The sequence below is a fragment of the Phocoena sinus genome, chromosome 10, assembly GCF_008692025.1.
Source record: "Phocoena sinus isolate mPhoSin1 chromosome 10, mPhoSin1.pri, whole genome shotgun sequence".
Classification (NCBI taxonomy): domain Eukaryota; kingdom Metazoa; phylum Chordata; class Mammalia; order Artiodactyla; family Phocoenidae; genus Phocoena; species Phocoena sinus.
The window spans coordinates 98,340,641-98,354,514 of NC_045772.1; the positions used below are offsets into that span (position 1 = coordinate 98,340,641).

The 13,874-nt window shown below is 53.0% G+C and overlaps 1 protein-coding gene and 1 non-coding gene across 2 annotated transcripts in view; one reads left to right on the top strand and one right to left on the bottom strand.

Moving 5' to 3' along the window:
• The window catches only part of NDUFA9 (NADH:ubiquinone oxidoreductase subunit A9), a 46,138-nt gene that overhangs the window by 17,098 nt on the left and 15,166 nt on the right, over window positions 1–13,874 (bottom strand). Inside the window, exons 4-5 of the mRNA XM_032646291.1 lie at window positions 3,361–3,452; window positions 2,016–2,157 (exon numbers count right to left, since the gene is read on the bottom strand). Of these exons, the coding sequence (XP_032502182.1) occupies window positions 2,016–2,157; window positions 3,361–3,452 (234 nt within the window). The remainder of the gene's footprint in view (window positions 1–2,015; window positions 2,158–3,360; window positions 3,453–13,874) is intronic.
• Window positions 2,563–2,669, top strand: LOC116761449. The gene has a single exon (XR_004352016.1). It is a non-coding gene; the product is annotated as a U6 spliceosomal RNA (small nuclear RNA).

Genomic DNA, 13,874 nt, shown 5'->3' on the forward strand with positions numbered 1-13,874 from the left:
ACACCTGCTCAAACTGCTCTTGATAAGCCGACCGAGGACCTGCGCTGTAGACCCCGGCCGACCCTGCAGCTGACTCACCTCTTCATCTTCCCCCAGCTTCTGTAACCTCAGACTCTCCTGGCGTCCCTCCTGCCTCTCCGTCCGCCCTGCTCAGTCCTCTCGTTTGCTTTTTGCAGGAGCACCCTTCTCCTCGTCCCCCGCACCCCCCGTCAGTGCTCCTCTGGGCGCTGTCCAGAGCTCTCTGCTCTCGATTCATCCCCATGAGGCCACCTGGTCCCCTCGTGTTGCTTCAATTAACAACAAACAGTGGGGACTCCCACGTTCGTATCCCCAACCACGCTCTTCGGAGCTCCAGGATCTTAAACCCCATTCTCCACTGGGACCTGGGTGACTGACATGCACTTGAGATGCAACCTGAGTCCAGAACTGGATCATCCTCTTCCATTCTCCACAAATAATACCTCTCAATTTGTGCTACACATTGGGATTACACAGGGGGAGGTGTGAATACTGATGTCCGAGTTCTACCTCCAGAGCTGCTATTTCCGTTGGTCTGGGTGCCCTGGGCATCAGGATTTTTCAGTCCCCTCCATGATTCTAAGGGGCCACTAAGGCTGAGAACCCCACCCCCAGCACCCAGTCCTTCTCGAGGGTTCCTCATTTTCAACAGGCGCACCATCCAGGCAGGGGTTTAAGCCTGCGGGCTGGGCACCGCCGACCCCGCCCTCACCCTCACCACTGACTACCCCACCTCCGCCCCCTCCAAACAATCGCGAATGCGGGTGATTCTCTGAATGCCAGGGCAGAGGCAGGCACGGGCTTCACTCTCTCACTCCCTCTCTCTTGCTCTCATACAGAGAATAGTGTGTACGCTGATGTATGACTTATAGTAGGCCTTACGTTGAGTACGGTAATGACGGTGGGCAGGCCTGTAAAATTTTTAAAAAGTATTAATTTTGACTTCAGGTTAAATCATTGCTACCTAAAAGTGTAACTATTGATATTATGAATTCCAGCAATAGTATGAAAACCAGCTTATCACAGAACGCTTTGAAATCCCGAGTCAGGTGTTCTTAACCAATTCCTATTTTTTCCTTCCAGAAACTTCGATTTTGAGGTTGTTTTTGTAAAGATACCCCAAGCTACTTTGCAACACCTAGTGCGTCTGGAATGATTTTCCTCAATGGACTAGAAACTAGATGTGGGCTAAGACCATGTGTGTTTTATTTACCCTGTATCCCCAGTGCCTACTACAACATGGAGCACATAGTAGGTGCTTAATAAATCATTTGGTCAATTAAAGAATGCAGTGGAACCAAAAGCTGGAGCCAGTGTCAAGGAACTCTGCGGTCCTTATCAATCTGACCCAAAGCAGGCTCCTTACGGCAGGAACCGACTGCTGAAGGCATTCCCGGGCACCACAATCCCTACTGAGTCCCTGATGATAAAACATTTCAGGTTACAGACCGACTCCAAACCAGGCTGCTCAACCCCTAGGCACAATCTGGACCACAGTGGGGTTTCTGGGAGTCCAAGAAGCCTGACTACAATGTGAACAGCCATTTTCCCTGGCAAATACTTATCCTGTCACCCCCAGCCTTCACATTACCCCTCCAAGCATGGCATAAGACCATGACTATGCAAGGGGTCAGAGAAAGAAGGATGGTCCTTTAGCTTTGGTGGCTGACACAGGTACGGCTCTTATGCAGGAAGCATACTCTACCTTTTGTGTTTACTGTGTAATTCTATGATGTACCAAGAAACTTTACACCCTGGAGGGTGGGTAATAGTGTGGTCTACCCATCTTTGAGGCCGCTTAGCACAGTTCCCTGCAAACAGAAGGCAGTCAGCTACAACTCAGCCACACAACCATCACATTCTGGATATGGAGAATTAGACATCCCCCTGGATTCTGGATACATCAGTGAGAAACCGTTCTCACTTAAACTCACGTTTCCCACGGGCTAAGAAACTCAAGCTCTGTGAACCACTTCCCAAATCAACTTGTTACTTACCTTATTTCTCAGATATTTAGAAGAGCTTTTAATATCGGCATTCAGATGTGAAACGTGAATAAATTTTTCAACTCCAGCTTCCTTGGACACTTGAGCGATTGCTTGGGGAATCTTTACAAAAACATCCTCAAAACCAAAGTTTCTAGCAAGAAAAAATAGGGATCGGTTAAGAACACCTGACTCAGGACTCCAAAGCATACTGTGATAAGCCGGTTTTCATACTATTGCTGGAATTCATAATATCAGTAGTCATACTTTTAAGTAGCAACGATTTCACCCGAAGTCAAAACTAATATTTTAAAAAATTTTTACAGGCCTCCTCACTGCCATTACCATACATAATGTAAGGCTTACTGTAAGTCATAAATCAGCATACATACTATTCTCTGTCCTCAAGGAATCCCAAGGCTGAGGCCCTTTAAAAACACCTGGCTGCACTGACTGGGCGGGGAGGGGAGAAGTGCTGGGTGCTGGAGGGGAAATCACTGCTCACCCCCAGGCCTTTGCTTTCCTCAGGGGAAAAAAAGGAAACTAAAAAAATACATCAGTGCTTGCTTCGGCAGCACATATACTAAAATTGGAACGATACAGAGAAGATTAGCATGGCCCCTGGGCAAGGATGACACGCAAATTCATGGAGCGTTCCATGTTAAAAAAAAAAAAAAAAAAATGCATCAGTCACCAATTAGATCCAACAACACGAACGAAGTGCCTGCCCTGTACAAAGCACTGCTCGTCATCACGGGGGCTATAAAGTTGAATAAGACCCTCCAAGTCATCAAAGAGCTTAAAAATACGTGATGAGGCAGACGTATCTAAATGAGTCTAAGTCAAACTTTCATAAATGTGAAGAAAGAGGCGTGAACAGTGCTGCGGAACCGCAGGATTCAAACATTATTTGTCGATAAACGACCCACACAAGGGCTAAAAAGAACTGTTCAAACTGGTACTCGTGCCGTCTTTGATTAACAACGTGGGGAACAGATGGAGAACACTGTTCACGCGAGAAAACCCAGTGTTCAGCTTGCTGGTCAGTGGCACAGGAAAACCCTCCTTCCTAACCCCACCCCAGCTGGTGATGACACCCACCACACTGGCACAACCCGCAGTGGCTTTTTATTGCCTCTTATACGAGACTTACCACCAACTGAATCCCCGGCTGGGGGAGGATAGGGGTTAGGTGGGGAGGGCGGTCACTGGCTGTGGAAAGGTTGTTCAGTCAATACTCACTGATGAACTCATGAAAAATGTCACAACTACAATCCCTGGCATGTTACGTGCCCAACAAACGTCTACTGAACCGTAAGCCAGCTTTGCAAAGCAGAAACGAGGGTCAAAGACTTACTTGGTTTCCCATTCTCGCCCAACGAGATTGATGACCACGTTGCTGTGCTCCACAGCTCTTCGGATCGAGTCCTTGTCTCTCCCGTTCCATTCCTGTAACAGCAGGAGCCAGTCACATGAAAACATCAGGGGTGCGCCCTGGCACAAAACACGTCTGTAGCTCCCCCCATCAGCAAGATTCACAATGGGCCCTCTGTTGTCGTCGCGAGACGGTGCCCTTTCACACCGGCTCCACTGACTACGACAGAAACGCTGCTGATTCTCTGGCTCTTCTGGAAACAAAGAGGTCAAAGCACATTTTATTCAGGTAATAGCAGGTGACAGAACTAGAAAAGACACTATTCATTTTCACGGGGCAGAGCAATTTTTGTCCTCCCAACTGCCCCGCAGAAGCCTGTAAAGGAATCTAGCAATCAAGTCTCCCTTCCTGAATGAAATACAGCCAAAGAACCGAGGATCATTTGGGAGGTAAACTGACTTTCCCTTGTTAGCACCAACTAGTTAGACAGAAGATAGGAGGGGTGTCTCTCAAAGGTTAACGTTAAATTGGGAATACTCATGACTATTTTCTTATTTCTTTTTAACTCTACTCTTTATAATCCCAGATCTGGTCATTTTTGCTTAAAAGACATGAAAACAGCACTCAGAGAGAAGTGACCTGCCTATCAGTTCCGGGTGAGCTGATGGCAGACTTCGGTGGAGACCTGCACTTGTGAGCAGGCGTTTAGGACTTAAGTCAGATCAATGTGTCTTGTCCGAAACAGTGACAAGGGACTAAAGACCCCTGGACAAAGGCAGAGCACTTCCTATGTTAAAATGAAAATAAAATTTGAAAGCATTTTGAAGGAAGATAATAAGTAGTATGGATTTCTTAGTTGTATCTGTGAGTGAGGGAGGTGGGAGGGAGAGTGAGAAAAGAGGGGAGAACGGAAGAGAAGCGGGGGGCTGGGGGAGAATAGAAAAGAGAGAGGGGGCTACGGGAATCAGATTCAAGGGCAAAAAGACGAAGCCCTCGCCAGGCAGCACTGGCTACAACTGACTGTGGAGGATGCGGTACAAGAGACAGAACGCAAATTCCACTGTGCCATTTACTATCAGTGTACAAATGCTCTCTCCAGACTCCGTGCAAAACGTGAAAATACGACCTACCCCACGGGGTTGCTATGACGAGTAAGTGAAATATACAGAAAATCTGCAGCACAGCGAGCAACACACTCAACCAAACAAGCGCTCTGCACAGAATGCGCTTAACACGGCCTTTCCAGAGAAGATGGCACAGGCGGGGAAGGGCGGACCCAGGAAGACTCAGAGCGGAAGAGCTTGCGGCATAACTGCGTCAGTGGCCCAAGAGTGATGCCCAGAGAGGAGCAGTCAAAAGGAAACCGAATTCCCAGGAATAAAGGCCCAGGGGCACGATCAGGCTGGTGAAGCAAACGGCTGTTCAGACAGCAGTTTCCAACAGAGACTAAAGTGGGGAGATCGGCACCCCACACCCCACGTGGTCCGTCCTTCTCAAAAATAAACAACAACATAGTGAGGCGTCCCCCCGTTACAACTTTCCTGGGCTTCCGCGTTCATAAACATGACCGTATTCAAAGTTATGCACTTTGTGTCTGTACGCCCTGTTAAGACTGAGTTCCCTGTGGTCTTGTTCAACAAGACACACTCAGAGCTTAGCTCAACGCCAGGAGCGGAGCAGACACAATAAACACCCATGGAAAACATGGAATACATGTCATTCAGCTTAATTCCGATGACTCCGCGTTTGCAAGCCGGTAAAGGTTTTCATCCATCACTTGTGAAATACCTCAATTTTGAGGACTGACAAGATGACCAATAATCCCCAGTCACAGAGAACTAGGAAAAGGCCAAGCTCCTCCGGCTAGGAAAAGGCCAAGCTCCTCCGGCTAGGAAAAGGCCAAGCTCCTCCAGCTAGGAAAAGGCCAAGCTCCTCCGACTAGGAAAAAGCCAAGCTCCTCCAACTAGGAAAAGGCCAAGCTCCTCCAACTAGGAAAAGGCCAAGCTCCTCCGGCTAGGAAAAGGCCAAGCTCCTCCAGCTAGGAAAAGGCCAAGCTCCTCCGACTAGGAAAAAGCCAAGCTCCTCCAACTAGGAAAAGGCCAAGCTCCTCCAACTAGGAAAAGGCCAAGCTCCTCCGGCTAGGAAAAGGCCAAGCTCCTCCAGCTAGGAAAAGGCCAAGCTCCTCCGGCTAGGAAAAGGCCAAGCTCCTCCAGCTAGGAAAAGGCCAAGCTCCTCCGGCTAGGAAAAGGCCAAGCTCCTCCAGCTAGGAAAAGGCCAAGCTCCTCCAGCTAGGAAAAGGCCAAGCTCCTCCAGCTAGGAAAAGGCCAAGCTCCTCCGACTAGGAAAAAGCCAAGCTCCTCCAACTAGGAAAAGGCCAAGCTCCTCCAGCTAGGAAAAGGCCAAGCTCCTCCGGCTAGGAAAAGGCCAAGCTCCTCCAGCTAGGAAAAGGCCAAGCTCCTCCGACTAGGAAAAAGCCAAGCTCCTCCAACTAGGAAAAGGCCAAGCTCCTCCAACTAGGAAAAGGCCAAGCTCCTCCGGCTAGGAAAAGGCCAAGCTCCTCCAGCTAGGAAAAGGCCAAGCTCCTCCGGCTAGGAAAAGGCCAAGCTCCTCCAGCTAGGAAAAGGCCAAGCTCCTCCGGCTAGGAAAAGGCCAAGCTCCTCCAGCTAGGAAAAGGCCAAGCTCCTCCGACTAGGAAAAGGCCAATCTCCTCCGACTAGGAAAAGGCCAAGCTCCTCCGACTAGGAAAAGGCCAAGCTCCTCCAGCTAGGAAAAGGCCAAGCTCCTCCGGCTAGGAAAAGGCCAAGCTCCTCCAACTAGGAAAAGGCCAAGCTCCTCCAGCTAGGAAAAGGCCAAGCTCCTCCAGCTAGGAAAAGGCCAAGCTCCTCCAGCTAGGAAAAGGCCAAGCTCCTCCAGCTAGGAAAAGGCCAAGCCCCTCCGACTAGGAAAAGGCCAAGCTCCTCCGACTAGGAAAAGGCCAAGCTCCTCCGACTAGGAAAAGGCCAAGCTCCTCCAGCTAGGAAAAGGCCAAGCTCCTCCGGCTAGGAAAAGGCCAAGCTCCTCCAACTAGGAAAAGGCCAAGCTCCTCCAGCTAGGAAAAGGCCAAGCTCCTCCAGCTAGGAAAAGGCCAAGCTCCTCCAGCTAGGAAAAGGCCAAGCTCCTCCGGCTAGGAAAAGGCCAAGCTCCTCCAACTAGGAAAAGGCCAAGCTCCTCCAGCTAGGAAAAGGCCAAGCTCCTCCGGCTAGGAAAAGGCCAAGCTCCTCCAGCTAGGAAAAGGCCAAGCTCCTCCGACTAGGAAAAAGCCAAGCTCCTCCAACTAGGAAAAGGCCAAGCTCCTCCAGCTAGGAAAAGGCCAAGCTCCTCCGGCTAGGAAAAGGCCAAGCTCCTCCAACTAGGAAAAGGCCAAGCTCCTCCAGCTAGGAAAAGGCCAAGCTCCTCCAGCTAGGAAAAGGCCAAGCTCCTCCAGCTAGGAAAAGGCCAAGCTCCTCCAGCTAGGAAAAGGCCAAGCTCCTCCAGCTAGGAAAAGGCCAAGCTCCTCCGACTAGGAAAAGGCCAAGCTCCTCCGACTAGGAAAAGGCCAAGCTCCTCCAGCTAGGAAAAGGCCAAGCTCCTCCAGCTAGGAAAAGGCCAAGCTCCTCCGACTAGGAAAAGGCCAAGCTCCTCCGACTAGGAAAAGGCCAAGCTCCTCCGACTAGGAAAAGGCCAAGCTCCTCCAGCTAGGAAAAGGCCAAGCTCCTCCGGCTAGGAAAAGGCCAAGCTCCTCCAACTAGGAAAAGGCCAAGCTCCTCCAGCTAGGAAAAGGCCAAGCTCCTCCAGCTAGGAAAAGGCCAAGCTCCTCCAGCTAGGAAAAGGCCAAGCTCCTCCGGCTAGGAAAAGGCCAAGCTCCTCCGGCTAGGAAAAGGCCAAGCTCCTCCGACTAGGAAAAGGCCAAGCTCCTCCGACTAGGAAAAGGCCAAGCTCCTCCGACTAGGAAAAGGCCAAGCTCCTCCGGCTAGGAAAAGGCCAAGCTCCTCCGACTAGGAAAAGGCCAAGCTCCTCCAGCTAGGAAAAGGCCAAGCTCCTCCGACTAGGAAAAGGCCAAGCTCCTCCAGCTAGGAAAAGGCCAAGCTCCTCCAGCTAGGAAAAGGCCAAGCTCCTCCAGCTAGGAAAAGGCCAAGCTCCTCCAGCTAGGAAAAGGCCAAGCTCCTCCGACTAGGAAAAGGCCAAGCTCCTCCGGCTAGGAAAAGGCCAAGCTCCTCCAACTAGGAAAAGGCCAAGCTCCTCCAGCTAGGAAAAGGCCAAGCTCCTCCAGCTAGGAAAAGGCCAAGCTCCTCCAGCTAGGAAAAGGCCAAGCTCCTCCAGCTAGGAAAAGGCCAAGCCCCTCCGACTAGGAAAAGGCCAAGCTCCTCCGACTAGGAAAAGGCCAAGCTCCTCCGACTAGGAAAAGGCCAAGCTCCTCCAGCTAGGAAAAGGCCAAGCTCCTCCGGCTAGGAAAAGGCCAAGCTCCTCCAACTAGGAAAAGGCCAAGCTCCTCCAGCTAGGAAAAGGCCAAGCTCCTCCAGCTAGGAAAAGGCCAAGCTCCTCCAGCTAGGAAAAGGCCAAGCTCCTCCGGCTAGGAAAAGGCCAAGCTCCTCCAACTAGGAAAAGGCCAAGCTCCTCCAGCTAGGAAAAGGCCAAGCTCCTCCGGCTAGGAAAAGGCCAAGCTCCTCCAGCTAGGAAAAGGCCAAGCTCCTCCGACTAGGAAAAGCCAAGCTCCTCCAACTAGGAAAAGGCCAAGCTCCTCCAACTAGGAAAAGGCCAAGCTCCTCCGGCTAGGAAAAGGCCAAGCTCCTCCAGCTAGGAAAAGGCCAAGCTCCTCCGACTAGGAAAAAGCCAAGCTCCTCCAACTAGGAAAAGGCCAAGCTCCTCCAACTAGGAAAAGGCCAAGCTCCTCCGGCTAGGAAAAGGCCAAGCTCCTCCAGCTAGGAAAAGGCCAAGCTCCTCCGACTAGGAAAAGGCCAAGCTCCTCCAGCTAGGAAAAGGCCAAGCTCCTCCAACTAGGAAAAGGCCAAGCTCCTCCGGCTAGGAAAAGGCCAAGCTCCTCCAGCTAGGAAAAGGCCAAGCTCCTCCAGCTAGGAAAAGGCCAAGCTCCTCCGGCTAGGAAAAGGCCAAGCTCCTCCAGCTAGGAAAAGGCCAAGCTCCTCCAACTAGGAAAAGGCCAAGCTCCTCCGGCTAGGAAAAGGCCAAGCTCCTCCAGCTAGGAAAAGGCCAAGCTCCTCCAGCTAGGAAAAGGCCAAGCTCCTCCAACTAGGAAAAGGCCAAGCTCCTCCGGCTAGGAAAAGGCCAAGCTCCTCCGGCTAGGAAAAGGCCAAGCTCCTCCAGCTAGGAAAAGGCCAAGCTCCTCCAGCTAGGAAAAGGCCAAGCTCCTCCGGCTAGGAAAAGGCCAAGCTCCTCCGGCTAGGAAAAGGCCAAGCTCCTCCAACTAGGAAAAGGCCAAGCTCCTCCGGCTAGGAAAAGGCCAAGCTCCTCCAGCTAGGAAAAGGCCAAGCTCCTCCAGCTAGGAAAAGGCCAAGCTCCTCCAACTAGGAAAAGGCCAAGCTCCTCCGGCTAGGAAAAGGCCAAGCTCCTCCAGCTAGGAAAAGGCCAAGCTCCTCCAGCTAGGAAAAGGCCAAGCTCCTCCAGCTAGGAAAAGGCCAAGCTCCTCCGGCTAGGAAAAGGCCAAGCTCCTCCAACTAGGAAAAGGCCAAGCTCCTCCAGCTAGGAAAAGGCCAAGCTCCTCCAGCTAGGAAAAGGCCAAGCTCCTCCAGCTAGGAAAAGGCCAAGCTCCTCCAGCTAGGAAAAGGCCAAGCTCCTCCAGCTAGGAAAAGGCCAAGCTCCTCCGACTAGGAAAAGGCCAAGCTCCTCCGACTAGGAAAAGGCCAAGCTCCTCCGACTAGGAAAAGGCCAAGCTCCTCCAGCTAGGAAAAGGCCAAGCTCCTCCGGCTAGGAAAAGGCCAAGCTCCTCCAACTAGGAAAAGGCCAAGCTCCTCCAGCTAGGAAAAGGCCAAGCTCCTCCAGCTAGGAAAAGGCCAAGCTCCTCCAGCTAGGAAAAGGCCAAGCTCCTCCAGCTAGGAAAAGGCCAAGCTCCTCCGACTAGGAAAAGGCCAAGCTCCTCCGACTAGGAAAAGGCCAAGCTCCTCCGACTAGGAAAAGGCCAAGCTCCTCCAGGCTAGGAAAAGGCCAAGCTCCTCCGGCTAGGAAAAGGCCAAGCTCCTCCAACTAGGAAAAGGCCAAGCTCCTCCAGCTAGGAAAAGGCCAAGCTCCTCCAGCTAGGAAAAGGCCAAGCTCCTCCAGCTAGGAAAAGGCCAAGCTCCTCCAGCTAGGAAAAGGCCAAGCTCCTCCAGCTAGGAAAAGGCCAAGCTCCTCCGACTAGGAAAAGGCCAAGCTCCTCCGACTAGGAAAAGGCCAAGCTCCTCCAGCTAGGAAAAGGCCAAGCTCCTCCGACTAGGAAAAGGCCAAGCTCCTCCGACTAGGAAAAGGCCAAGCTCCTCCAGCTAGGAAAAGGCCAAGCTCCTCCGGCTAGGAAAAGGCCAAGCTCCTCCACTAGGAAAAGGCCAAGCTCCTCCAGCTAGGAAAAGGCCAAGCTCCTCCAGCTAGGAAAAGGCCAAGCTCCTCCGACTAGGAAAAGGCCAAGCTCCTCCAGACTAGGAAAAGGCCAAGCTCCTCCGCTAGGAAAAGGGCCAAGCTTCTCCTACTAGGAAAAGGCCAAGCTCCTCCAGCTAGGAAAAGGCCAAGCTCCTCCGGCTAGGAAAAGGCCAAGCTCCTCCAACTAGGAAAAGGCCAAGCTCCTCCAGCTAGGAAAAGGCCAAGCTCCTCCAGCTAGGAAAAGGCCAAGCTCCTCCAGCTAGGAAAAGGCCAAGCTCCTCCAGCTAGGAAAAGGCCAAGCTCCTCCAGCTAGGAAAAGGCCAAGCTCCTCCAGCTAGGAAAAGGCCAAGCTCCTCCAGCTAGGAAAAGGCCAAGCTCCTCCGACTAGGAAAAGGCCAAGCTCCTCCGACTAGGAAAAGGCCAAGCTCCTCCGACTAGGAAAAGGCCAAGCTCCTCCAGCTAGGAAAAGGCCAAGCTCCTCCGGCTAGGAAAAGGCCAAGCTCCTCCAACTAGGAAAAGGCCAAGCTCCTCCAGCTAGGAAAAGGCCAAGCTCCTCCAGCTAGGAAAAGGCCAAGCTCCTCCAACTAGGAAAAGGCCAAGCTCCTCCGGCTAGGAAAAGGCCAAGCTCCTCCGGCTAGGAAAAGGCCAAGCTCCTCCGGCTAGGAAAAGGCCAAGCTCCTCCGACTAGGAAAAGGCCAAGCTCCTCCAGCTAGGAAAAGGCCAAGCTCCTCCGACTAGGAAAAGGCCAAGCTCCTCCAGCTAGGAAAGGCCAAGCTCCTCCAGCTAGGAAAAGGCCAAGCTCCTCCAGCTAGGAAAAGGCCAAGCTCCTCCGGCTAGGAAAAGGCCAAGCTCCTCCGACTAGGAAAAGGCCAAGCTCCTCCAGCTAGGAAAAGGCCAAGCTCCTCCGACTAGGAAAAGGCCAAGCTCCTCCAGCTAGGAAAAGGCCAAGCTCCTCCGAGCTAGGAAAAGGCCAAGCTCCTCCAGCTAGGAAAAGGCCAAGCTCCTCCAGCTAGGAAAAGGCCAAGCTCCTCCAGACTAGGAAAAGGCCAAGCTCCTCCGACTAGGAAAAGGCCAAGCTCCTCCGACTAGGAAAAGGCCAAGCTCCTCCAGCTAGGAAAAGGCCAAGCTCCTCCAGCTAGGAAAAGGCCAAGCTCCTCCAACTAGGAAAAGGCCAAGCTCCTCCAGCTAGGAAAAGGCCAAGCTCCTCCAGCTAGGAAAAGGCCAAGCTCCTCCAGCTAGGAAAAGGCCAAGCTCCTCCAGCTAGGAAAAGGCCAAGCTCCTCCAGCTAGGAAAAGGCCAAGCTCCTCCAGCTAGGAAAAGGCCAAGCTCCTCCAGCTAGGAAAAGGCCAAGCTCCTCCGCCTAGGAAAAGGCCAAGCTCCTCCGACTAGGAAAAGGCCAAGCTCCTCCGACTAGGAAAAGGCCAAGCTCCTCCAGCTAGGAAAAGGCCAAGCTCCTCCGGCTAGGAAAAGGCCAAGCTCCTCCAACTAGGAAAAGGCCAAGCTCCTCCAGCTAGGAAAAGGCCAAGCTCCTCCAGCTAGGAAAAGGCCAAGCTCCTCCAGCTAGGAAAAGGCCAAGCTCCTCCGGCTAGGAAAAGGCCAAGCTCCTCCGGCTAGGAAAAGGCCAAGCTCCTCCGACTAGGAAAAGGCCAAGCTCCTCCGACTAGGAAAAGGCCAAGCTCCTCCGACTAGGAAAAGGCCAAGCTCCTCCGCTAGGAAAAGGCCAAGCTCCTCCGACTAGGAAAAGGCCAAGCTCCTCCAGCTAGGAAAAGGCCAAGCTCCTCCGACTAGGAAAAGGCCAAGCTCCTCCAGCTAGGAAAAGGCCAAGCTCCTCCAGCTAGGAAAAGGCCAAGCTCCTCCAGCTAGGAAAAGGCCAAGCTCCTCCAGCTAGGAAAAGGCCAAGCTCCTCCGACTAGGAAAAGGCCAAGGTCCTCCGGCTAGGAAAAGGCCAAGCTCCTCCAACTAGGAAAAGGCCAAGCTCCTCCAGCTAGGAAAAGGCCAAGCTCCTCCGGCTAGGAAAAGGCCAAGCTCCTCCGGCTAGGAAAAGGCCAAGCTCCTCCGGCTAGGAAAAGGCCAAGCTCCTCCGGCTAGGAAAAGGCCAAGCTCCTCCAGCTAGGAAAAGGCCAAGCTCCTCCGACTAGGAAAAAGCCAAGCTCCACCAACTAGGAAAAGGCCAAGCTCCTCCAACTAGGAAAAGGCCAAGCTCCTCCAGCTAGGAAAAGGCCAAGCTCCTCCGGCTAGGAAAAGGCCAAGCTCCTCCAGCTAGGAAAAGGCCAAGCTCCTCCGACTAGGAAAAAGCCAAGCTCCTCCAACTAGGAAAAGGCCAAGCTCCTCCAGACTAGGAAAAGGCCAAGCTCCTCCAGCTAGGAAAAGGCCAAGCTCCTCCAGCTAGGAAAAGGCCAAGCTCCTCCGACTAGGAAAATGCCAAGCTCCTCCAGCTAGGAAAAGGCCAAGCTCCTCCAACTAGGAAAAGGCCAAGCTCCTCCGGCTAGGAAAAGGCCAAGCTCCTCCAGCTAGGAAAAGGCCAAGCTCCTCCAGACTAGGAAAAAGGCCAAGCTCCTCCGACCTAGGAAAAGGCCAAGCTCCTCCAACTAGGAAAAGGCCAAGCTCCTCCAGCTAGGAAAAGGCCAAGCTCCTCCAGCTAGGAAAAGGCCAAGCTCCTCCAGCTAGGAAAAGGCCAAGCTCCTTCCGCTAGGAAAAGGCCAAGCTCCTCCGCTAGGAAAAGGCCAAGCTCCTCCAACTAGGAAAAGGCCAAGCTCCTCCGGCTAGGAAAAGGCCAAGCTCCTCCCAGCTAGGAAAAGGCCAAGCTCCTCCAGCTAGGAAAAGGCCAAGCTCCTCCAACTAGGAAAAGGCCAAGCTCCTCCGGCTAGGAAAAGGCCAAGCTCCTCCAGCTAGGAAAAGGCCAAGCTCCTCCAGCTAGGAAAAGGCCAAGCTCCTCCAGCTAGGAAAAAGGCCAAGCTCCTCCGACTAGGAAAAGGCCAAGCTCCTCCGACTAGGAAAAGGCCAAGCTCCTCCAGCTAGGAAAAGGCCAAGCTCCTCCAGCTAGGAAAAGGCCAAGCTCCTCCGACTAGGAAAAAGGCCAAGCTCCTCCAGCTAGGAAAAGGCCAAGCTCCTCCGCTAGGAAAAGGCCAAGCTCCTCCAGACTAGGAAAAGGCCAAGCTCCTCCAGCTAGGAAAAGGCCAAGCTCCTCCAGCTAGGAAAAGGCCAAGCTCCTCCACTAGGAAAAGGCCAAGCTCCTCCGACTAGGAAAAGGCCAAGCTCCTCCGACTAGGAAAAGGCCAAGCTCCTCCAGCTAGGAAAAGGCCAAGCTCCTCCGGCTAGGAAAAGGCCAAGCTCCTCCAACTAGGAAAAGGCCAAGCTCCTCCAGCTAGGAAAAGGCCAGAGCTCCTCCAGCTAGGAAAAGGCCAAGCTCCTCCGACTAGGAAAAGGCCAAGCTCCTCCAGCTAGGAAAAGGCCAAGCTCCTCCAGCTAGGAAAAGGCCAAGCTCCTCCGAGCTAGGAAAAGGCCAAGCTCCTCCAGCTAGGAAAAGGCCAAGCTCCTCCGACTAGGAAAAGGCCAAGCTCCTCCGACTAGGAAAAGGCCAAGCTCCTCCGACTAGGAAAAGGGCCAAGCTCCTCCAGCTAGGAAAAGGCCAAGCTCCTCCGGCTAGGAAAAGGCCAAGCTCCTCCAACTAGGAAAAGGCCAAGCTCCTCCAGCTAGGAAAAGGCCAAGCTCCTCCAGCTAGGAAAAGGCCAAGCTCCTCCAACTAGGAAAAGGCCAAGCTCCTCCGGCTAGGAAAAGGCCAAGCTCCTCCGAGCTAGGAAAAGGCCAAGCTCCTCCGGCTAGGAAAAGGCCAAGCTCCTCCAGACTAGGAAAAGGCCAAGCTCCTCCAGCTAGGAAAAGGCCAAGCTCCTCCGACTAGGAAAAGGCCAAGCTCCTCC